This window comes from Megalobrama amblycephala, linkage group LG4, assembly GCF_018812025.1.
Source record: "Megalobrama amblycephala isolate DHTTF-2021 linkage group LG4, ASM1881202v1, whole genome shotgun sequence".
Lineage (NCBI taxonomy): Eukaryota > Metazoa > Chordata > Actinopteri > Cypriniformes > Xenocyprididae > Megalobrama > Megalobrama amblycephala.
Genome location: NC_063047.1, coordinates 16,159,811 through 16,186,292, shown reverse-complemented (window position 1 = coordinate 16,186,292; position 26,482 = coordinate 16,159,811). Strand labels below are relative to the sequence as shown.

At 36.5% G+C, this 26,482-nt stretch overlaps 2 protein-coding genes across 6 annotated transcripts in view; one reads left to right on the top strand and one right to left on the bottom strand.

Moving 5' to 3' along the window:
- kcnip1a (Kv channel interacting protein 1 a) overlaps positions 1–22,128 on the top strand; it is a 53,792-nt gene extending 31,664 nt beyond the window's left edge. For 3 of the 5 annotated variants that reach the window (XM_048187924.1, XM_048187922.1, XM_048187927.1), the window contains exons 2-8: positions 12,015–12,139; positions 12,234–12,303; positions 14,867–14,937; positions 15,085–15,192; positions 17,410–17,514; positions 18,408–18,470; positions 19,745–22,128. In XM_048187924.1, the coding sequence (XP_048043881.1) occupies positions 12,015–12,139; positions 12,234–12,303; positions 14,867–14,937; positions 15,085–15,192; positions 17,410–17,514; positions 18,408–18,470; positions 19,745–19,792 (590 nt within the window). In that variant the 3' untranslated portion in view covers positions 19,793–22,128. Of the gene's footprint in view, positions 1–7,498; positions 7,526–8,776; positions 9,691–12,014; positions 12,140–12,233; positions 12,304–14,866; positions 14,938–15,084; positions 15,193–17,409; positions 17,515–18,407; positions 18,471–19,744 lie in introns of those variants that run through there. The other 2 variants (XM_048187926.1, XM_048187923.1) reach the window with 2 other exon arrangements.
- A 133-nt stretch (positions 22,129–22,261) lies between these two features.
- On the bottom strand, positions 22,262–25,925 carry LOC125266844 (T-cell leukemia homeobox protein 3). The gene is made up of 3 exons (XM_048187921.1): positions 25,282–25,925; positions 23,915–24,149; positions 22,262–22,807 (listed from the first exon to the last, which is right to left on the bottom strand). The coding sequence occupies exons 1-3, from the start codon at positions 25,679–25,681 to the stop codon at positions 22,591–22,593; spliced, it is 852 nt and encodes a 283-aa protein (XP_048043878.1). The 5' UTR covers positions 25,682–25,925; the 3' UTR covers positions 22,262–22,590.
- Between the last annotated feature and the right edge of the window lie 557 nt (positions 25,926–26,482).

The window sequence follows — 26,482 nt, the reverse complement described above, 5'->3', positions numbered from 1 at the left end:
AATAAATTGTATAAAGTAATCATACACTGACCAGGCATTATGAGCACTGACAGGTGAAGTGAATAACACTGATCATCTCTTCATCACGGCACCCGTTAGTGGGTGGATATATTAGGCAGCAAGTGAACATTTTGTCCTCAAAGTTGATGTGTTAGAAGCAGGAGAAATGGGCAAGTGTAAGGATTTGAGCGAGTTTGACAAGGACCAAATTGTGATGCTAGACGACTGGATCGGAGCATCTCCAAAACTGCAGCTCTTGTGGGGTGTTCCCGGTCTGCAGTGGTCAGTATCTATCAAAAGTGCTCCAAGGAAGGAACAGTGTTGAACCGGAGACAGGGTCATGGACGGCCAAGGCTCTTTGATGCACGTGGGGAGCGAAGGCTGACCCATGTGGTTCGATCCAACAGACAAGCTACTGTAGTTCAGATTGCTCAAGAAGTTAATGCTGGTTCTGATAGAAAATTGTCAGATTACTCAGTGCATCACAGTTTGTTGCATATGGAGCTGCATAGCTGCAGACCAGTCAGGGTGTCCATGCTGACCCCTGTCCACCGCCGAAAGAGACAACAGTGGACACATGAGCATCAGAACTGGACCATGGAGCACTAGAAGAAGGTGGCCTGGCCAATGTTCTGCTGGGAAACCTTGGGTCCATGTGGATGTAACTTTGACACGTACCACCTACCTAAGCATTGTTGCAGACCATGTACACCCTTTCATGGAAACGGTATTCCCTGGTGGCTGTGGCCTCTTTTAGCAGGATAATGCTCCTGCCACAAAGCAAAAATGGTTCAGGAACGGTTTGAGGAGCACAACAATGAGTTTGAGGTGTTGACTTGGCCTCCAAATTCCCCAGATCTCAATCCAATGGAGCATCTGTGGGATGTGCTGAACAAACAAGTCCGATCCATGGAGGCTCCACCTCGCGACTTACAGGACTTAAAGGATCTGCTGCTAACATCTTGGTGCAGATACCACAGCACACCTTCAGGGGTCTAGTGGAGTCTGACGGGTCAGGGCTGTTTTTGCAGCAAAAGGGGGACCAACACAATATTAGCTGCATAGTCTTCACGTTATAAAAAATATTAGGCTGCTGTCACTTTAAGAGCAAATGCACGGATCAAATATACTGTTACACATACGTTTTCTTTCTCAACTATTTACGTTGACTTAAGATATAAATGACTGTGTTTACGTGGATAATGGCAAAGATGGGCATTTTTACATGTAAGTATGAGTATTTAACAGTTCAAGCCGAATTACGCATCAAAACAACTTGCACGTATACTGAAATGAGATCTCTATTGCTGCTTATTGCTCTTCGACGGTTTAAAATCACTTGTTTTTAAACCGTAATGCTTAAAACCAGATTATGTGACAAATTTCTACTGGTTAATCGTGTCTACTGGTATATTGCCCATCCCTAGTCCAGATGTTAGAAGGATCATAAAAACATTCAAATTTACAAAAAAAAAAATTAAAAAACAAGAAAAGAAAGGAAAGACTTATGGCAGTGGGCAGTTACCAGCAAATAAAAATTAGTCCTAATATTTTAAATTATTTCAGTAAATTAAATAAAATTGTTCACATTTCTGACCGCTCAAGACCCAAGCTTTTATCAGCGAGTAAAGATATTGTAGGAAGTAATACAATAAAATAAAATGTCCGAAGAAGCTGGCATGGTGTTAAAAAGCAAACAAACAAATCCAAATCTAATCATGTACATGTCCAAGAGCTAAAGTCACACAATAATTTTGTTAATTTTTGAAATTTTATTTAAAATTTATTTTTCAAATTAACTCAAGTATAGTTTTCCCCATGAAAATAGCAAAGAAGTTGTCATGGCATTAAAAAACAAACAAACAAACAAACAAATAAAAAATGTACTGTTTGAATGTCCAAGAGCTAAATTCACACATTGATTTCGTTTTTTTTTTTTTTTTTTTTTTTTTTTACATTTTATTTAAAATTTCTTTTTAAAATGAACTCTACTATCTCTTTTCCCCGTGAAAATAGCAGAAGAAGCTGAGATGGCATTAAAAAACAAACAAACAAACAAATGAACAAATCCAAATCTGATCATTTACATGTTTTAGAGCTGAAGCCGCACATTAATTTTGTTAATAATATGCAGCTTCAGTGCATTTCAAATTAGCAAAATGGGGCAAAGCATGAGGAATATGAAATCATCTGTACAGTGATCCATAAATTAAACTCGATACGCTCTATTAAGTTCTCACTCTCACTCTCACTCTCCCTCTCTTGTTCTTGTTCATGAGTGTGAAATCTTCAGTCTAGGCCTGTAAATGAATGAGTCTGGGATCTTTGTTCTAGCGTTTTCGTTTACCAATTAAGAATGCTTGTGATGTCACTTCCTGTTTAGTTCCACACCAACAGAACTGGTAATGGACCATCTGATGTCTATTTTGGACAGAAATGAGAGGATATTTTTCCAGAATTATCTGGCTAAACTATAGATGATCCACGAGTTGCAGAGTTGTGAAGAAGCGTATCAGTTTGAAACGTAGCGGAAAGCAATTTTGTTGTGAATGGATATGAATGAATTTGCAAAATGATTTTTTTCACGCTGAATTTCAATAATTTTAAAGGCGCCATTAAACAGCTTATAGACAATCAGTGTGAAAAATGAATCACTCACCTTTCATTGTTTGCTTTATGAAAGCTAATTACTTTTGTTAGATACCATGAATAATTGATAGCAATGAATCATTTTCTGAATTTAGATGTAGCTTGTAGATTAAATTCAAGACGGGAAAAGATTAAACCGCAGCAACACGAGAGTATGGACAGAATTTAAATGCCAGATTTTTTTTTACATGCATCATCAGTGATTGATGTGAGCCGTCAGCAGCTCAGACGGCCAGCAGAGAGTGAGATATTGATCTGACAGAAGCTTCTTCAGAATAGATGATCACTTTTGATTGAATATGTATAAACTGATAAACACAGCAAGATCATTTAACCCTCTGGTGCTGCTCGAGTGCTGGTCAAAAATGACCTTTTTTATTATTTCAATGACATGAATGTACTATATTTTAGTTTGATAATGTTTTTTATTTAATAGTTTGTATTTTATGCTACTAAATTATATTTCTAATCCTTTTATTCACTTTTTGAGCATAGAAAACGAAATGTCCAACTTAAACGGTCATAAAACTGAAGTTTGGTCTCTTTTTAAACACGACACTTGGCAGATTATTGCTGGAAAAAAATTGGTTAACTTAAAGTTATAGAATTTTACATTTATTTATGAATAAATAACTATTTTTATATGAAATATATATTTTTCCAAAACACATTTCTAAAATCATGAGAAAATCAAAGCCATAAACAAATTGTTCTCCAAATTTGAGGTTGAGATCTCAAAAAAATGAGCTTTCAGTAAGATTTTGTTTGGGCGCAGTACCACACGTTTCCACTAGATGAAATTCGTGTCCCTTTCGTTTTCAATGCGCTTTTTTTGTGTACACATAGCAAGTACAAAAACCTTTACCAAGTTTTTTACCATTCCGACTAGGTAAAAAATTAAAAAAAAAAAAAAAATCCCAAAACAAACAAAAAAATTAGTGAAATCCTAGATTTACAAAATGTGGATTACCATTAAGGCAATATGAAGGTATGAAAATATTTAGTAAAAATATGTAATATATAGTTTTAGAGTTTATTCAGGATGTTTTGTGGGTTTGCTCTTAGTGTGTGTGTGTGTGTGTTATAAACCTGCGGCTGTAGGTTTTTCTCTAGTGAATATTTTAGATGTCTTGAATTGCACACACACACTGACTGCAGTTACGTCTTAACCCCCCCTCCAACACACACACACACACACACACACACACACACACACACACACACACACACACACACACACCATTCATTCACTCTCTCCAAGTTGCTGCTTGTTTGTTAAGTCACCCTTCTGGAACATTCTCTCTGTGTTGCAAACATTGCAAGAATGTGTTTGCATATATCAGACGGGCTGATTAATTCTGCTTGCACTTGGATCATTTGAGATTATCAGCATCATCTATTTCCACTTGATCCTCAAGGCCTGTCAGTGGATCATTTTGGTAAAATCTTGAGTAAATATTGTGTATAGTAAACGTACATCATTCTTGTGCACATCTCGTTTACTGGCCACCGTACTCTCTAGATATCGATGTCTGGTCGACCGCTCGTATTTTTGCATTATTTTCTCTTCTCTTTCCATGCCTGCACTGGTGTGTGTGGTTTGGACACTGATGGAGAACTGCAGCAGAGCTCTTTCTGTGTTGTCGAGAGTCAGAGAGAGTTATTTATACACTTGATGTGTCTGGATGCGCATCTAGTTTAAATTACAAAGCCAGTTTTATTGTCATTTTTAGCACATGGCATGGCAATGTATAAAAATGAAACATTCAATCAGGAAACAACAATAACAAGTAGTAGATGGCCACGAGGACTAAAACAATAAATATCACACACACACACAGTTAATACTAAAAGAATATATAATATATACATTGCATGTTTTCCAAACCGCTGGTCCAATGTGGGTACAGCATAATAATAACAAACGTGAATAACATTAATTGGTTATTAATTTGTTTCATTAAAGGGGACCTATAATGCCCCTTTTCACAAGATGTTATATAAGTCTCTGGTGTCCCAGAATGTGTGTGTGAAGTTTCAGCTCAAAATCCCCCACAGATCATTTATTATAGCTTGTCAAATTTGCCTCTATTTGGGTATGAGCAAAAACACGCCGTTTTTGTGTGTGTCCCTTTAAATGCAAATGAGCCGCTGCTCCCGGCCCCCTTTCCAGAAGAGGGCGGAGCTTTAACAGCTCGTGCTTCAGTTGCTCAACAACAACAAAGCTGGAGAATCTCACACAGCCAAAATGAGGATTGTCAGTAACGGTGTTCAGCCTTACATTGTTCAAACTGGAGTCGACACTGATGGAGAGACTCAGGAAGAAGTTACAACTTTTAGAATGAAACTGGACGTTTCTGAATGGTTAGTGGATAAATTTATGTAGTTGCTGTGGAGTTGATTCAACTCATCCACTAGCATGTGTCGTCATGTTCATCTTTTGTGCAAATCCAGTGCTGAATTGATCCTCGTTTGTGAAGCAGTCCGGCGTAAAATGACGGCATCAACATCACTCTACTACAACAACTCTTTCTCTTCTCTAAAGCAGCCCAACATGGCCCCGCCCCCTATGTTCTCGGGGGCGGGTTTATGTAAATTTTGGGGTTTGTGATGTCACTAACCCAGGAAGAAGCTCGATGTAGTCCCTACCAGCCATTTGTTGTAGTCCTTAAAAAGCGATTTCTGTAAAGAAAATCTCTCTCTTTGCATTGAACTTTGAGCGTCGTAACTTTGCAGATGTTCTTTATGATCAAACAGCAACATTACACACTAACTAAAGTAAAAAAAAACTAAAATCATAATCAACCACCCCTTTAAGGTTTATACATGCTCGTTTCCATAAATCTTTTAATTACTACTGGAGCTGCCAGTTTGCTAAGTTTCAAATAATTAAACAGCAAACACAAACTATGCAAAAGTCACTTGTTTTAATTCACTCCTTCAAGTGAACTATATTAGGAATAGTGAATGAGGGTATGGGGGGCAATTTCGGACACGGCCCTTGGTAGCCACATTGGACCAGCGGTTTGGAAAATGGATGGAAGGATGATTCAGCTGCAAGCGCCATCTTCTGGTCAGATGCGGGAATTCATTCGGTGCACGACTCTCACAGTGCATTATGGGTATTGTCTAGCCATTGGGCTTACATCGGTAGTATTGTGGTGCATTGTGGGATTGAATGAGTGCACTTGATAATGTCCACTATGGTTTCAGCCACCACTACAAATGGCTGTCCCCTCAAATAGTGCTCTATTTAAGGGTATGGGGGGTGATTTCGGACACAGCCCTGGTCTTTTCACGATCCGCTCAGAGAAAAAGCTTGAAGTGACCAGGTGTGAACAGGCCCAATCAGTCTGCAAATCAGCCTATATAGGTCAGTCTTCGGGGTAATGGATAGACTAATTATCAAGTAAACAACTCGGCCACTCAAATGTCAGCAGGTTTGATTTCAGTAACATCAATAAAATGCAACTTGGAATAAGTGAATTGTGTTTTTAGTGACCTTTCGTCTGAGTCAGATTTAATCTTCACTCTGCGGTCATCATGACACCTGCGCTCATTTTTTGAAGCAGTGTAAAAAACAATGCTTACTGCTCAAACTTGCACAAAATGTTATAATTAATACAATAATTAAAAATATATTAATATTGGTTGCTTGTTCTTGATAGTGTAAGTAAATGATTTGTCATTAACATGTACAAAATCACAGAAAATGTCCTCTTTGTGTCATTATAAGCTGAATATAGCTTTAGGAAGATGGCTGAAGTGGAACAGAATGTAATGGGTTTTTACACGGCTGGAGTGATGAGAAGTGTGTGATTAACGTTTGTCTTAATTAGTGATGCGTCAAGCCTTGATTTGCGCAGTGTAATTTCTCACTACTGTCGACCACAACCGTGTGTGTGTGTGTGTGTGTGTTTGAGAGAGGTGTGTGTATTTCTCTGGATATATTTCACTCTTGCTCTCAAAAAATGGAGCTCTTCTCCTTTTCTGTGTTAGTACAAAGATTATGCTAATTCAGATTATGCAAACTAGTTAAACCGAGGATTACAGTGAAGTGAGAGTGTGTGTGTGTGTGTCATGACACTGAAAACGAGTCCTGCGGATTTAGAACAGCCGCCATATAATAGGTGTATGAAATGTTGTAGTAAAAGTGTTGTGATGTAGTATTTCCTTTTGTATTTATTTATTTATGAATACATGAATTTGAATGTCAAGCTGCAGGTGATGCTGTTTGGTTTTGTGGATGTTTGTCTCCATCTAGTGGCCATTTTAACCTCCAACTGGAATAATGATTAAATAACAGAGAATTTTTTTCTTCATAACAAGAATATTTTTTTTTTATAACAAGAATATTTTATTTAACTGAAATTAAAAAGAAAACAGAAAATATAACATATTTATTTATTTATTACTATCATATATTTCTCTTTACTCTTCACTGTAGCGGATGTCAGGCATCAGAAGGTTAACATTGTAGATACACAAATAAACCAAAGGCAGTAGAAACATGCAGTTTCATGAATTAAAGGTGCTCTACTTTATGATTCTATGAAATAAATATTAATCACCAGTAATGAATTAATTCATGTTTTGGTATATTTGGATCTGGATTAATATATCTTTTGTTGTCTCTGTGCATCGTACATGAACTTCGCCATCTAAACGAGGCTCGTTAATCAAACCGGCAGCGCTCCTTGTGTGTGTGTATGTGTGTGCATGTGTGTGTGTGTGCGCATGTGTGTGTGTGTGCATGTGTTGACTTGTTCTTCCTCATAACAGTTACTTTTCTTTAGGAGGACATTGTGATGTAATTCTGATGTGATGTTTATTGTGAATTGTTTTATAGCAACAATGTTCGGATCTACAAACCATGGTATTTAATTTTCATTCTTCTCTCACACACACACACACACACACACACACACACTCAATGAGTTGACATTGTTCTTAATGTCCTACCTGAGGGCAGGACTCACCTGGGGCTGCAGTCTCACCTGAGAGTGTGAAGGACACAAACACACACACACACTCCGCTCAGGCTTCTGCGTCATTCAGAATCCATAATTCATGAATGTGAATTCAAGTATTTCGAATTTGCATTTAAGGGAATTAAAATGGAATGATATTAATAGAGCTGCATTTTTTCAGTGTGAATTACTGGTAACACTTAAATCTTCCAATAAGGTCTCATTTGTTAACATTATTAATGCTTTCACTAACGTTAACTAATAATGAGCAATACAGTACAGTTATTACAGTATTTATTAATCTTTGTTAATGTTTAAATAATTTTATCCCTTAAAACTCATCTTTGAACACCAAAATGACACATTTAAACGTTTTTTCCTGTGAAAAAAATTCTTCATTCCTTAAAAAAGCTTGAATGAAACTCGACACCCTTGCTTAATTTAGTATGTGCTGATCTATGAATATGCTAATTAGCCCCGCCTCCACTCGCTCACATGAGCTCAGAGATCCACTCGGTCAACTTACTGAGGTAAAACTTGCACAATGGCATTACTCTTTACAACATCGGCCACATAACAATGATTAATATGATTAGTATGTTATCAAACAGCTAATAATGTGTTGCTCATGTTACACAAACCATGTTCCCGTTCGCCATTTCAAGAATCAGACAGCTGCCTTCTAAAAATCATCCTTACAAACGCTATGAACAACTCAGAACGTCAGTGGAGAAAGGCTTATAGTTCATCATAAATCTAGCGTTAGTGTCAGTTCTGGCAGGTCACGTCAGTCAAGCTTGCATCAGCTGACTCCCAGGTGACTTGCGTCTACCTATAGGAATACGACGCCTATTACGGCATCTATATATAAGATCCTCAGTATTATCAGCAGCTATTGCATTTCTCAGGAGCAAATTACCCTCCTCCATCCCCAGCTCCTCCTCTCTTCAGTCAGGATTGGCCTTATTATTTCCCCTGAATCAGACTCATTCTCGAAAAATGTGTATGTTAAATCATGACATTTAATGATATCTGCATGTTGGTCCTGTTCTGTTTACCCTGGGGGGTTTATTGCTGCTCTCCCTGCTCTTATCCATGCTAGGCTGCATGGATGCGCAGGGAGTTCTTGCCCAGAACAGAACCATACCGCCAATACGAACTCTATGCATTATCTATCATATTTGACGATAGTGGTCCTGACAGAACATCGTAATATACATCATACACTTGCTCTATTGATAATTTGAAAACAGTTTGATGGACATTTTATAGTGCTGTATTGCAAAATGAAAATATGTTTGACAATATCTCAATAGATTTTTTAAAATCATATATGAAAATTATTCATTCGGTCATTCAGGTCAGCCGTCCGTCCATCCATCCGTCCATCCATTCGTCCGTCTATCCATCCATCCGTTCATTCGTCTGTCCATCCATCCATCTTTTTCATATTTATAAACATATATTTTGTGTTAATTGTTTTGATACTGAGTTTAGAATATTTTTAGAATATATTTTATTATTACTCAAAATATCAGGGAATGGCATTAACAGTGAAAATTAATGTGTAATTATTTGTGTTGTTCTACTTTTGTGTGATTTCTGTGAATTGTAATTCTGTAAATTGCTTTAACATTTTGTCTGATGTTCAATTCATATTCATACTCATGTTTTGAAAATGGGCAAATTCTGTATTTTGCTCAACTCTGATTGTCCAGCACAATGAATATTTGATAAATAGCACAGTGAATATTTCTGAAACACAAACAAACAGAGAGAGAGAGAGAGAGAGAGAGAGAGGGAGAGAGAGAGAGAGGACAAACTGGGAAACAAAGAATCAGATGTCAAAGAGGTGAGAGAGAGAGAGAGCTGTATATAAAGATGGATGCTCAGCAAGTACAGAAAGAGACAGCAATGAAAGCAAGAGGAGAATAAGGATATTACGGCTAGTAAAGGGAATCAGGAGTGATGGAGAAAGGAGAGGGAGAAGGACTGCAAACTTTAGCTATAGTGCTGCTGTTGTGTGGAGCTCTGAAACTTCTGCACACGCTCGGACTCATCAGCACTGACGGTGAGTCTCGCACACATAGTGACATTGAGTCTTATTGTGAGTTTCAACAGAGAGATGAACAGTTTGGATGGATGAAGTTTTTGATGTTTTATCAGACGGTTATGTGGGTTTAGCAGAATTAAAACCTGACTGCGATTCAAACAGACGTTGGATAATGAATTTGTGCCACGTTTGATATTTGCTGTATCAGATTTAACCTCTGCCAGAGAGTCACATTTTTCACACTGTAATTCTTCTGTGGAAAAATGAATTTCACCAGCTGCGGAATAAGATCAAAAGAGAGAAATGTTCATCATGTTTATAGCAAACAGGGAAAATGTTTTAGACTTAATTGTTGCAGGATTTGTTTTATTTGCAGATTATGTAAATTATAATTATATATATATTTTTGGACTTCCATATATATGTAGTAAATTTCACAAATAATTACAAAGAAATGGCAAGTAATGCATTGAATTAAACATGAATTTCAAAGTAGAAAGGCATACTTCAATAACCTTTGTTTTATTTGCAATTTTGACAAATCATTTTTTTTTTTACATTGTACAGTTGTGCTATGAGTGTTCTTGCAGATTTGTGTATTTGTGCAAGTGTGTGTGTGTGTGTGTTAGAGAGAGTGCAGTGCTGGAAAGGACATTGGGCAGCAGTGAGAGCCTCAGGCACATGACCTTTGACCTCACCTGTGTGTGTCCTTCAGTGCTCTAACACACACACACACACACACACACACACACACACACACACACACACACACACACACACACACACACACACACCGTCCGTCCTTATGTATGATGATTAACATGCAAAAAAATCCTAGCCATGTGTCACCTTCACATTTCAAACTCTATGTCTGTTTGAGCTTTATGTGGTACAGTAGAGTTTATATGCAGAAGAGTTATTGAGAAACTATTATAGTTTTTATTAATTGTTTGCATTTTTATATTTTCTGTTTTAATTTTAGTAAGTTTTTTTTTTTTTTAAATGTCTGTTTAGTATTTAGTCATTTTATTTCAGTTTTAGTTTTATTTCAGTTTTAATTCAAATGAGAAATGTTGGCTTGGCAACTAGCTGAAAGTTTTAAACTTTTATTTAATCATTTTAATTTATTTAATAATCCTGTTATTAAAAATGCGTATGTAAACATACTGAAAGATATTTTGAAAGGTCAGATAGCTTGTGATGTCTCTCGTTGTTATTTTAGATAAAAGCGCATCTGTTAAATGAATAAATGTAAATGAACAAGTGATCCGATGCTGTGAATGTCAAACGTGTTTTCCTGCGGTGTGGCGGTGCTGCTGTCGTCATCTTCAACACACATGGGACTTCCTCTGTACTTGTTCCTTTCTGAAGCCAATGATTCAGTGCTTCAAATCCAGGACAACAGCTCTCACTGTGTGTTATTTTGGAGACAGTGCATCTCATACAGACTTTTAGATCTACATTAGCCTTCAGAAGTTTGGGGTTGGTAAGATTTTTTTTAATGTTTTTGAAAGAAGTCTCTTCTGCTCACTAAGGCTGCATTTCTTGATCAAAAATACAGTAAAATCAGTAATGTGAAATATTATTACAATTTAAAATAGCTGTTTTTTACTTGAATAAATTGTAAAATGTAATTTATTCCTGTGATCAAAGCTGAATTTTCAGCATCATTACTCCCGTCTTCAGTGTCACATGATCCTTCAGAAATCATTCTGATATGCTGATTTGCTTTGATTATTATTAATAAATAAACCATATTTTTTTCTGGATTCTTTGATGAAATGACAAGTTGAAAATAACAGCATTTATTTAAAATATAAATCTTTTGTAACATTATAAATGTTTTTATTGTCACTTTTGATCATTTGAATGTGTCCTTGCAGAATAAAAGTATTAAATACTTCTTACTGACCCCAAACTTATGATCAGTAGTGTATGTCAATCAAAATACTAAACAATAAGGTCCAGAGATGAAATAGATGTGTTCTGGGATGATTATCTATTTTTGTATGTTTGCTATTTGTATATTTCATGGATCTGTTAAGACATTAATTTACATGCCTATTTTTTTTTACATGGTATTTTTTGGAGTTTTTTTTTTTAAATGTTACACTGCATATTGCATTTTATTAACATCATTATATGTAAAAGAGCACATTATCATTATAATTTTAAAATGTAATTTACTCTGCCTCTGAAATGATAGAGACATTTTTTTTTACCATGTAATTAATTTATTTCACTTTTTTATTGAATATATATTAAATGCATCATATACCAATGAAATACTATGGATTGCACATATTTTATTGTAAATGTTTTTAATCTCTGTGTGTGTGTAGATAGGGTGGATGATGATCTGGAGCTGTCTGTAGTATGCCACCGTCCGGAGGGATTGGAGCAGCTGGAGGCTCTAACGAAATTCAACAAGAAAGAGCTGCAAGTGCTGTATAGAGGCTTTAAAAATGTATGCAGGCTCACACACATGTAGACATGATTTCCTGCTGTAAAAATCAAACTCACATACACATGCACTTGTGTGTTTTCTCATTGATTCTCAGGAATGTCCCAGTGGTGTGGTCAACGAGGAGACGTTCAAACAGATCTACTCGCAATTCTTTCCTCACGGGGGTCAGTGTGTGTTTGCAGTTTATCTATCCATTTCTCTCTCACAGCACTGACATTGCTTGATTATGGAGTTACAAAGTTTTCATCATTAGTTAACATTATCTTGCTTACAACAGTGAGCAGTAGCGGTCTTTGCTACGTTTCTTCTGTTTGACTTGAAACGAGCCTCGCAATAGAAGTGGCCACAAGTGTAGGAAGTTAACCACCAAAATAAATATAAATGCCCCCAAAATTTAAGATACGGGGCAAAAATTATCTCTGTGTGAGTTCTTGTTTTTAATATTTATAAAGGATATAGCTAGTTAAGCGATATCACACGAGCAAGAGTGCAGTTTTACCGAATATCAGCGCAATTGCAAATGTGATATCAGTTTTAGACAACAGTTCAATAAACAAGAAGTTAATATTAGGTAACTTACATTTTAGCCTCAGAATATTGTCTGTTTTTGCTCTACTTCACCAAAGAAAATACAAACCCGATTCCAAAAAAGTTGGGACACTGTACAAATTGTGAATAAAAAAGGAATGCAATAATTTACAAATCTCATAAACTTATATTTTATTCACAATAGAATATAGATAACATATCAAATGTTGAAAGTGAGACATTGTGAAATGTCATGCCAAATATTGGCTCATTTTGGATTTCATGAGAGCTACACATTCCAAAAAAGTTGGGACAGGTAGCAATAAGAGGCCGGAAAAGTTAAATGTACATATAAGGAACAGCTGGAGGACCAATTTGCAACTTATTATGTCTATTGGCAACATGATTGGGTATTAAAAGAGCCTCTCAGAGCGGCAGTGTCTCTCAGAAGTCAAGATGGGCAGAGGATCACCAATTCCCCCAATGCTATGGCGAAATATAGTGGAGCAATATCAGAAAGGAGTTTCTCAGAGAAAAATTGCAAAGAGTTTGAAGTTATCATCATCTACAGTGCATAATATCATCCAAAGATTCAGAGAATCTGGAACAATCTCTGTGTGTAAGGGTCAAGGCCGGAAAACCATACTGGATGCCCGTGATCTTCGGGCCCTTAGACGGCACTGCATCACATACAGGAATGCTACTGTAATGGAAATCACAACATGGGCTCAAAAACATTGTCGGTGAACACAATCCACCATGCCATTCGCCGTTGCCGGCTAAAACTCTATAGGTCAAAAAAGAAGCCATATCTAAACATGATCCAGAAGCGCAGGCGTTTTCTCTGGGCCAAGGCTCATTTAAAATGGACTGTGGCAAAGTGGAAAACTGTTCTGTGGTCAGACGAATCAAAATTTGAAGTTCTTTTTGGAAAACTGGGACGCCATGTCATCCGGACTAAAGAGGACAAGGACAACGCAAGTTGTTATCAGCGCTCAGTTCAGAAGCCTGCATCTCTGATGGTATGGGGTTGCATGGTTGCGTGTGGCATGGGCAACTTACACATCTGGAAAGGGACCATCAATGCTGAAAGGTATATCCAAGTTCCAGAACAACATATGCTCCCATCCAGACGTCGTCTCTTTCAGGGAAGACCTTGCATTTTCCAACATGACAATGCCAGACCACATACTGCATCGATTACAACATCATGGCTGCGTAGAAGAAGGATCCGGGTACTGAAATTGCCAGCCTGCAGTCCAGATCTTTCACCCATGGAAAACATTTGGCGCATCATAAAGAGGAAGATGCGACAAAGAAGTCCTAAGACAGTTGAGCAACTAGAAGCCTGTTTTAGACAAGAATGGGACAGCATTCCTATTCCTAAACTTGAGCAACTTGTCTCCTCAGTCCCCAGACGTTTGCAGACTGTTATAAAAAGAAGAGGGGATGCCACAAAGTGGTAAACATGGCCTTGTCCCAACTTTTTTGAGATGTGTTGATGCCATGAAATTTAAAATCAACTTATTTTTCCCTTAAAATGATACATTTTCTCAGTTTAAACATTTGATATGTCATCTATGTTGTATTCTGAATAAAATATTGAAATTTGAAACTTCCACATCATTGCATTCTGTCATTTATTCACAATTTGTACAGTGTCCCAACTTTTTTGAAATCGGGTTTGTAATTCTAAACAAATCCACAGTAGAGTATGGAGCCCCGCACATAACATGCAGGAAAAAAAAGTAAATTGTGTGCACGCTTTACTAAGTCGTTCCCTTGATTTACTAAATCGTGTGCATTAGGAATGAATTAGTAAGTCGTGCGCACAGTTTATTAATCGTGAGCACAAAAAGTTTAATTATAATTTCAAGAGGTCTTATATTTAAGGACGGAAAACGGGAATATATATGATTGTTTATAATGTTTAATCATCCCTTTTCTTAAATGGTTTAAAGGCTGAAATCTGAGGTTTTTTATTTTATAAAAGTTTATAAAACTTTGTTTTTTTGAACTGTAATGTTTAAATCAGTCATTTTACTGTTACTATGTTACTATAGGCATTGCCCTAACACCCCCATACAGTAGTCCCCATAAAGGTCTCAAAAAGTCTTACATTTGTTTTAAAAACCCTGTCGATACCCTCTCTCTCTCTCTCTCTGTGTGTGTGTGTGTGTGTGTGTGGTCTCTCTGCAGACGCCAGCACATACGCACATTACCTGTTCAACGCCTTCGACTCTACCCAAAGCGGATCAATCAAATTTGAGGTGACATTTCTCTCCATTCACTCATTGTTCTTCACCCACTTTGTTATTCTATTGGTATTTTCATTTCTGTGTCAGCAGGGGTTTTTGATTGCGTCATTATTGATAAATCACTCCTCTTGGCCCATTGTTTCTCTTTCTCTCTGTCAGGACTTTGTAACGGCTCTGTCCATCTTGTTGAGAGGAACAACAACAGAGAAGTTACAGTGGACCTTCAACCTGTACGACATTAACAGAGATGGTCTCATTAATAAAGAGGTGTGTTTGATCGTATACTTCTACTGTATTCTACTTATATTCCAGAGCGACTTACGGTATATAATGTGAATAACATCAGGCACACAAAACATGCTCAAAGCGAACTCTTTTGGATTTGTGTTGAATGAGAGATGTCCATTTGTACAGTGCATTTCCCACATTCTGATAGTTTTGCTTCAAATCATTTAATTCAGGATTTTGGTGTTTATACTAAATGTTGTCTATAATTTGTGTTTGTTTTATGCTTATATTTTTAATTCCTGTTCTGTTTTGACTACTGTTAAAGTCTGACATTTGAAATTATAATCAGAAAAACCTGTTTACAGTACGTTGAGACAAAAAGCAAAAAAGTTTGCAAATGTGTTTTTGTTGAGTATCATATTTGAAACATCAAGCTTTTATGGCTCTTATGATATAGTGTGAATATGGAGCTCAAACTCAAGGAGGAAAAAACACCTCAGTTTTGTTCAGAAGCCCAAACTGAGCAAAAATATGCAATTTAGTGCAGATGCTGATATTCAAATGGATAAAAAGTAAGATTAAATTCTGATAGCTTGTAATGTAAATGTAAATCAATGATCAATCGATGTCATACTGTCTTGTTGGATAGGTTGCACAGCTGGCTGGGTCTCTCCAGGATGGTATTCAATTGGTTTAGATTTTACTTAACTAATCGTGCCCAGTTTGTTAGTCTGGGAAATCATAAATTTGATACCGTACCAGCTTGACAGGGAGTTCCCCAGGGTTCAGTGTTGGGCCCAACTTAATTAAAGGTGCCGAAGAACATGTTTTCAAAAGATGTAATATAAGTCTTAAGTGTCCCCTGAATGTGTCTGTGAAGTTTCAGCTCAAAATATCCCATAGTTTTTTTTGTATTCATTTTTTTAACTGCCTATCATTATATATGCACCGATTCAGGGTACGCGGCCCCTTTAAATCTCGTGCTCCATGCCCCAAGAGCTCGCGCTTGCCTTAAACAGCATAAACAAAGTCCACACAGCTAATATAACCCTCAAAATGGATCTTTACAAAGTGTTGGTCATGCAACATGTCTAATCGCGTAAGTATAGTATATATTTGGATGTTTACATTTAATTCTGAATGAGTTTGAGGCTATGCTCCATGGCTAAAGCTAACATTACACACTGTTGGAGAGATTTATAAAGAATGAAGTTGTGTTTATGAATTATACAGACTGCAAGTGTTTAAAAATGAAAATAGCGATGGCTCTCTTGTCTCCGTGAATACAGTAAGAAACGATGGTAACTTTAACCACATTTAACAGTACATTAGCAACATGCTAACGAAACATTTAGAAAGACAATTTACAAATATCACTAAAAATATCATGTTATCATGGATCATGTCAGTTATTATTGCTTGCTTGCTTACCTAGTCTGATGATTCAGCTGTGCACAGATCCAGACGTTAATACTGGCTGCCCTTGTGTAATGCCTCGATCATGGGCTGGCATATGCAAATATTGGGGGCGTACATATTAATGATCCTGACTGTTACGTAACAGTCAGTGTTATGTTGAGATTCGCCTGTTCCTCGGAGGTTGTTTAAACAAATGAGATTTATATAAGAAGGAGGAAACAATGGAGTTTGAGACTCACTGTATGTCATTTCCATGTACTGAACTCTTGTTATTCAACTATGCCAAGGTAAATTCAATTTTTGAATCTAGGGCACCTTTAACACTCAAATTTACATCAACACTAGCCCAGATGTCTGCTGCACATTAGCTGTTTATAAAGACTTATAAAGACTTAATGAATATAAAGATTGTGTGCAACAGATTTTTTTGCAAAGTTTTAATCATATTGATCATTTAGAGATCTTACAAAATGTGTGTATGTAATATGATACAGTCGGCTTTATAGGGTTAAATTTAAAGTTTGTTTACAGTTTTAAAATGCATGTTTACAGTGTTTGTAAACTTTTTTATTTACCAGTGTTTTACATTACTTCTGAATGTAATTATAAAATGTGACTTGCCTGTTTTTTTCCTCTCAAGAATGCAATTTTGACAAAATGTGCCTTATTTTACGTTAAATACCGTAGTCAAAAGTTTGGACACATCTATTCATTCTTTATGGTGACTGTTTTCCACATTTTAGCATAATAGTGCTATAATTTAAACACATCTGAATTATGTAGTAATCATGTTTTTTTGAATAATAATATTGTATGAATGTGTATGTTTTGCTCCAGGAGATGACCGATATAGTGAAAGCCATATATGACATGATGGGCCGCTTCACGTATCCTGCTCTGAAGACAGACACCACCAAACAGCACGTGGATGCTTTCTTTCAGGTCAGACTCTGATAGTACAGCTTGAATATTATCACATATTATACTACGGGGTTGTTAAATGCTTGAATCTGATTGGTTGACAAACGTTCTAAGGTGTGCAATTATTTTCAGGGAAACGCACGGCTAAAGTAGTTCCGGCAGGTTTTGACCGCATTACAGTTCCATATCACTTCGCCAAATGATTTAGTTATTTCAAAGGTCCTTACAGACTACAACAACAAAAGAACTAAAACCCACAACGACACTGACCGAACTAATAAATATAATAAACAATACCATAAAAACAACAAATTAGTACCATGTTTTTGCCACAAAATGACATTTTATTATGTACGGAAAGCACATACTCTTTCTCTCACTCAAACGCACACACTACAGTACGGACACTCGCACAGAAATGTTGTTGTCAGCGCTGATCTGATGATTTGATCAGTAATATAGTTTATCAACTTAAAAGCTACAAGATATTCCTCACTAGTGAGATAATAACAGTGCTGTTCTTGAAGCAGATAAACTTACAGTTTCGCTATTAGTAGAGACGCTGTCGAACACTGTTGAGAGATGCACAGACTCGGGTAATTCACAAACGCGTCATGCAAATAACTGCATTAGTCTGCTATAAATGGCTCAAGCCTCTGTTACTAGCTCTAAAATGACATTTTGGAATTAGCAATGGAGGCGTGGGATGAGATACGTAAGAATTTAGTCCCACACACAAGAGTTTTAAGGAGAAAACCTGACAAATGTCTTGAAATACAACATCTGAACAATGTCTTGAGGTGTGGTAACTGTAGTATGTGCATCATTAGTTTCTAATAATTCAATTATTCCTTACTCATTACATTATAAATCACTATTTGTATAAAGACAGATGACTGTGTTTCCCTTTGCAGAAAATGGACAAGAACAGAGATGGATTCGTCACTCTTGATGAGTTTATCCTCTCCTGTCAAGAGGTACCATACAAAATTAGTATGCATGGAATAACTGAATGACCTAGACCTTTTGCAAAAATGTGCAGTATATAAGCAGAGTACAGTGCATTAAATACTGTGTTTCACAATGCAACACACACCTTCCAAGTTCAGTGTGATTAAGTGTACTGGAAATATTATAAACTGTTGTTTTTAACACCTTTTTCTTAACTTGTTAGATCAGAATATTGAAAGTGAAGACATTTTAAAAAGCAAAAATAAACATTTATTTCTAAGATTATAAAAAAAGAAACAATTGTGACAATGATGTAGACTTTCTCATTGCATACTGCTTCACGTACGATTTCTTTAAAAAGAATATAGTATATACTGTGCAGTGTGCAGTAAGCAGAACGCTAGTATTTCGTTCTAAGCATGTCACTTTCTTTCTCTCTTAAATGTAAGCAGTGCCCTCTAGTGTCAGAGAGTCAGTACTGTAGCATTGATTAAACAGCAGTTCAATTCTATTTTAAAGCAGCAACAAAAAATGAACTCCTCTACATGTTGTGAGTGAAAACAAATAACAGACTCTTCATTTTGCTTATTTGGAACATTATTCTATGTTGCATCATCATGAGTAATGATTATTTAATATCAGTCCTGGCCACTTAGCCATGCAAATAATTGTATGTATGAATTTATTTTATTTTTATATTTTTATTTCTTTCTTTCTTTATTTTATTTATTTTTAACTTTTTAAAATCTTATTTATTTTTGTATTATTTATTTAATTAATTTATTTATTTTATTGAACAATTTTAAATGTAAAAAAAAAATGTTAATAAAATAAAAATTATAAATAAATAATCCATCCATACCATCCAGTCCTATTTGAATTTATAAAATCTTTTGGGGCAGGGTTATTATAGTTTTGAAAATGTTACTTTTTTATTTTTTAATGTTAGTTTTGTTGAATATTAGGCCACTCCAGAATAAGTTTTTGTTAAAGTGAAGATTCTCCTTTATGTGCTTTATGCCAGACGTCCACATTTTCCCCCTCAGTTTTTATCTTTCAAAAATGAATTTTTCATTTTGTATTATTTGATTATTTTGGTACTTTTCATTTTTTTTTTTTGTACTAGAATACACAGATAGTCTAAAGACAGACTTTCTCTGCTTTTGCCTTTGTAATAGTTTTAAAGAATAATTAGCTTGTTTGTGTTCTTTCTTTCTGTCTCTTCCTCGTGTTTCTTTAGCCGTCTCTCATTAAATCTTTCCTTCTTTCTCTTTCTTCTGTTCATATTTTGTCTCTTCAGGATGAAAACATCATGCGATCACTGCAGCTCTTTGAGAATGTGATATAGAGCCACAGCAAGAGGAGGATGAAGGGAGGAAAAGGGAAATTAGTGAGAGAAACAAACCACTGAACTGTTGAATCTGACCAGTGTTCTGTTAACTTTTACCCCATCACCACCATGATAACTCTGGAAGTTTGACAGATGTCAAACAGCGGCTCCGTGCTTCACATGCCGGGAAAACGACATGTCCTTTAAACCCTGTTGTTCTGTTGCAGATGTGAGAATTGTGTGTCTATAACCAAAAAAAGCAACTAGTTAAGAGAACATGTGAGTAATTGTTTGTCAAAGCCGTGTTTACAAAAGCCCAGCGGGTTTCCATGAGGTCCTGTAGAAGCCAGCTGAACTCTTTCCACAGGACCGACTGAATTTACTGTGAGGGATTTAAAATTATGCATATGAAAATATGCATCAAACATCATATCCTGACGTTTGATGCATCCGAGCATTTGAGTTGTCCATGGTGGATTTTGTGTGTGTAACATCCGATGCACTCGACCTGTGATATTTCTCAAAAAGATGTGCGGAATATTGTAGCACATTATTGATGTGTCCGTCATTTAGGTAGAAATGTTCTGATCCAGTAGTATAAACAGCGTCTCGGTGGTTTTCTTATGAACGACCAGTCATTTAACTGGCTTTCTGCAGAAGTTGCTGAATCTGCGGTGAACCGTGAGCCAGTGTTACGCTGTGTTTCTGTTTCTGACAGTATTTGTGCATCTCGTCATCCGTCTCTGATCATCACTGCTCGCTGTTGATCTGATGTGTGTTCGTGTCCATCACTAGTGATAGTCTCGTCACTTGTACCCGTCTCTGTTGGCTTGTGGTCGCTCTTAGCTCCGCCCACTCGAATATCTGCCTTCTGATTGGTCTGTTTGTCTGTCAGAATCATGGGGTCTGTTTGTGGGTGAATCTCATGACATCATATCCAGGTCACATTTCACCCCGGTGTCCTCATAAATGAAATGCAGTGATTTATTGAAATATGCATAAATGAATGGCAGCAAGTTTCTTATTTTTTGATTTTGGGGTGAAATATGACTAATTGGTTTTGAGTTTCACTCTTGTGCAGATGAAGACTCTCCTTGTGAAAATGGATTTTGATTGACAGGTGCCGTAGCAAACTTTAGCAGTCACTATATTTGTGTGTTTAACTAATATTTATATAAATACATTTTATTTTTACTGTGTCAAAGCTGTGAATTGCCAAAACTTAGTACTGTTTTATACAGCCATAATGCCACCTTACTGTGACGTAATTTGTGAAGAGAGAGCATGAAAAAGAATAATAATAATAAAATTAATTTAAAGACAGCAAATAAAATGAATATAAATGTGTTGGATTAGTTTTGACATGCATGATGTTTAAACTCAACATGGAGAGCATTCACAATACATTTTACTTTATAATCTGACATAAATATTAAAAACATGTAAGGTGGTGCCCAATTTGTATTGAATTGATTAGATCAAGAAAGTAGGCATTATATGTATATATATATATATGTATGTATGTATATATATATATATATATATATATATATATATATATAAAAGAAAGTAAATATGGTCAATTTAGATTTCATTTTGACTTTATTAAACGATTCATTGCATCCCAAATAAAAGTTTGTGTTTACATATGTGTGTAGTATGTATATTTATTATGTATAAATTATTTATATGTATTTTATATATATATTTACATGTGTACATTCATGTGTGTGTATTTATATATACATAATAAATATGCACACATATATTATGTAAACACAAACTTTTATTTTGGATGCGATTAATGGTTTGACAGCACTACTATAAAGTAGCTGTTGAAAAGCTCCTAAAAATGTGAACAAGTACTTTTGTGCCAGGAAACCGAAGCCATCATGGTAAAATGTGTGTTCATCACGGTCACAAACAGTCCTGGCAGACTCTAATATGCTCCGATAACCTTAGTGTTGCTTTTTTATTATTATTATTATCGTTTCTGATCATTTTTTAGATCATATTATGATGAGCAATCACTGTGCCGGTACAGCGTGATGACTTTAAGTATACAGTAGCCTATGATATTTGATTTATTACACACATTGTATATTTTATACTCTGCAAAGTTGGCCTGAATGATCCGATTAGTAGCAGCAGTATCTATGTAAGACTGAATAAGCTTTATAGAGCACAGGTGCAGATTATTTTTCATGATAAAAGAGGAGACGGGCAAACCTGGTCTGAGGTGACAGAGAGACAGACGGTCAATCAGACAGACAGACTGAGGAGACGGGAAGCTTAAATATCCTCTTGTTGAAATGATGTATAAACTATTTAACAATAAAATTTTCAATGCATAATGCTGATTGTTCAGTGTTGTATTTTACACACCATTGCTTTTCCAGTTGAAAGCACGTCAACAACGACAGACATTAGGCGGTAATGTATCGTCACCATAATAGCACAAAATAATTACAATTTTTTTCATGACCAGTACGATATTTTGTAGACTTTCTCACAGACATCATTTGAACAGTTAATATATTTACAGAGCTGTGATTCAGATTGATTGCCAGTTAGTTTCTGTGAACGCTTCACCTTTTTTTCCAAAAGGAAGCATTACGTTTTTTGTCCGTAACAAACACAGAGACATCATTAGTTCACTTTTCCCACAAAAGTGCTTAGATGGTTTGAGATTTACAAATGCACCTCACATATAAAATAACTGGTCAAAAAGCCTGATTCATTTCAGATAAAGTGGTTTTATCATCTTAGTTCAATCTGTCCATTCGCAGTGAGTCTAAAGCTCCACGGGAGTGATTTTAAGCCAGTGTTGTGGAAGTTGGGGCCATTTTACCAGGTCTCTCTTGGGCCCAAGGCTGGAGGTTCTGGAGGGCGTAGAGGGAGGAGTTATGCACACATAGAGGATCCGACGACACCGATTCGCTCATGGACTTCTGGAGGGCGTCGGCCTGAAGCTGAAGCAGCATCCGATTGGCTTGCTGACGTCCCGCCTCTCTTTCCTCAGCTGTTTGCCTTCTAGAGGTTTTGAAGATGCAAAAAAACCCAACAATTATAAATCCAAAACAATTAGCCATTTAGGAGTCACACTCATATTCCTCTCAGCCAAAAGTGTCAGAACACCTCAGTGTAACTTTTTCCCAGTAAAATCAATGCAATATATTTTTGTTCAGTACTATTTTTTAATATTTTGTATTTTTAGGGTACTAGGTACACTTGCCCCAACCTGCTGGGCAGTTTTATTATTGTTTAAAAACGACTGTATTGCTCGCTTAAAATGAACTCAAAGTATGTTGGAAATGAACATTTATTAATAAGTTTAATAAATAATAATTAAACAATAAACATTAGTTAAATTGCTTTTTAATAAATGTTCACCTTTTGATTATTATTGTTGCCTCTAGTAATTATGTGTCTGATTTTTAATTTCCAACCTATTTTGGGTTCATTTTAAGCCAGCCATATAGTAATTTTTAAACAATAGTTGAGTTAAATAAAACTAGCCAGCACATTGGTCAAACATTTAACCCAACAGCTGGGTTAAAACAACCCACTTGGGTTTGTCCATTTTCAATCCAACTTGGGTTGTTTTTAACCCACCATTTTGTAGAATGTAATATTTATGCAATTTTTTTTTTCTGTATCATGGCTGATTTGTAGTTTGAATCCCCCCAAAATTCTCTTTATTTTCGTAGATTTTACTTTTTCCATTCATTTCTATATGGTGGTCATTTTTTAGGACCATTAAACATATCCATGATTTTTTTTTTTTTTTTTTTTTTTCACATAGCACGTGCTACAAAATTCAAAAGTGATCGAAGAGCACAAAAAAGGTGAATGTTCCTTTGGTGATATGTTTTCTAATGTATATTTAATCATAATCGAATACTAATGCAATAATTCAAGTTAAAAATAAATTATTAAATGAAAAAGTGTAATATCTTAATTCTAAATGCGTCTAAATTGTTGCACTTGGTGGACTCCTGCATTTTCCAGCAGGGACTTAACAACTAAAAAAAATCAGGTTAATAAGGTTGTAGAATTAATGACATTATAAGAAGTGTCTTGCATGCTGTTTTGAACTCCTTCATCACGTCTGTGCTGTTTGGGTCACACCGGTCTCACCTCCACTTGGTCCGTCGGTTCTGGAACCAGGTCTTGACCTGCGCGTCCGTCATCTTCAGACTCTTGGCGAGGGCCGCGCGCTCCGCACTGGCCAGATATTTCTGCCGGTGGAAGCGTTTCTCCAGCTCGCAGATCTGTACGCGTGAGAACGACGTGCGGGGCTTTTTCCGTTTGGGGGGAGTTCGGTTCTGATACGGGTGACCAATCCGCCGGGTCACGGTGAACGGAATGAGAGCTGCGGAACAGCGGGAAAAGTGACATTACGGATGTTATTTTCCTTTAGATTTTTGCTAAAAGCAAACTCTGATAACGCAAGTGTTAGTGTAGGCTACTAAATTGGTTTATTAAACCCAGTGCTCTCTGAAATGATCTGGTTGACTAATGAACTATTTGTTCGTGATAGCCTACATACACATAGTTAACGAAAAATATTGAGAAAGCTGATTTGTGTGCATCTTTGATGAATGATGTTGATACAGAGGCTAAAGGCACACTTCATTTTTCAACATGCACGACAACTATCACTTATATTTGAAACAAAACACCTGTTTATAATTTTTAGGGTTATTAAAAATGATTAAATCAATATTTTATTCCCACGGGAACGTGAACAAAAAATGGTGCACCCATTTCTGAAGTGCGTATCGTTTCCTTAATGTTTAATTAATTGACCGACAGCATCGTGCATCTCAAAAGTGCACTATTGCACATATCTTTTTTTTTTTTTTTTAAATGCTCATATTATGCAGTTCCAGAAACAAACACATTTTCCTTAAAATAGCCTTTATCCCCTTTTGTGCTCTACTGATAAACTGTGAAAACTTCATTCAGCTTATTGTTTTTAAGCGTGTATATTTCACCTTAAATATTTCAACTACAACTGATTTCGATTTATTGAAGAAACATGACCATTTTGATAGAGCCTAAACGTAGTTTCGGGCCTAATCATTTAATTGATATTTGAATTAACAAACCTATTTTTGCGCTATGAATTTGAATGTTTTATTTGTCTTTATTTTGTTGCATGTGTGCGTTTAAGAAAATGAATTAATCTGCATTTGATAGCATGTAAATAATTGTATGCTAATTTGTTTATTTTAATTATCGTTGTCATTGACATTTGATTTATTGTATAACAGTTAATATAATTATGAGTATTACAAAAACAGTGTGGTTATTATTGAAATCAAGGTCATGTTTTTTTCAGTGTGATTTCATAGTGATAAGCTTAATGCATATTTTTGGAGGGGAAAGCTTTTTTGAAATTTTTTTCCCCCCTGAAATATTTTCCTGAAACCAACTGCGCAGGTCCAGCAGCCAGAGAGATCTGTGAACCGTGCGTATCCTCAGAGATGTTTATCTTTTACCTGGCAGTCTGTCTTTTGGAAACCTGCGATTATTGTCCATCCAGGGGAAGCACAGCGCCGGTGCCGCGCTCAACATTGCCGGCGGCACCGCGGCAGCTAGAGGTCTGTGCGCCGGGACCCGAATCACTCCGCTCGGCACCAGAGTGCCGCTCACCCCGTACACCCGTCCGGAGTCCTCCAGCGAGCCCGTGACTCCGGAAAGAGAGACGGGTAAGGAGACATGAGGCGCAACGCTCGCCCTGGTTGGGCTTCCCAAGCGGCTGTTATCCACAGTGTTTCCGCCGTGCGCACGGCTGCTCTCCGGGTCCAGAGAGCCCAGAATCTGGTCGATCCCGAATCGTATGGGTTCCTGATTAGCTTTGGATGGCGCCTTTGGCTCGTTGAGCTCCGCGCGCTCCATAATTCCCAGTTGCGCGGCAGATTATGGCGGATTGAAACAAACGAAATCACGTTAAGTGCGGCGAAAATAATTCTAATTTAGTTTTAGTCTTGTCCATGGTCTCAGATGACGATCCTCTTTTCTCTGTTTCCTCGTTCTAACTCTGACAAGTCTCGCCACTGATGAGCCGCGCGTCAAACTGTCGAGTTTCCGCTCTGTGGCGCCTGCCAAACTCTTCAGCTCAAGTTTTCATTGGTCGACTGGACCGAGCCGTCATTATCTCTGTCTATTGGTTGACATTTAGGAACGGGGAAAAAGTGAACTAGAGCCTCATCATGCTATTCAATAATGTCATCACACTCATTTCTGAAATGCGCTTTTATTGGGGCTGAAAGATGCTGAGCTAATTTATTTACAGAGGTCTCTCATTATGTTGAATTACATTAGCACATTTTTACGCACAAACTTTGAGTTTACTTTGCAGTGATGCATTCAAAATGAATAAACTAGTTTTGTCAGAAGGAAATAACAGTGCTTGCAAGAAATAGCATGTTTAGTTTAAAGGGTTAGTTTGCCCAAAAATGAAATTTCTGTCATTTATTTCTCACCCTCATGTCGTTCCACACTCTTAATGCCTTCATTCATCTTCGGAACACAAATTAAGAAATTTTAATGCAATACAAGAGCATTTTAATCCCCCATAGAAAGCAACATAATTCCCACATTCAAGATCCAGAAAAGTAGTAAAGACATTGTTAAAATAGTCCATGTGACTACAGTGGTTCAACCTTAATGTTATGAAGCAACTAGGATCATTTTTGT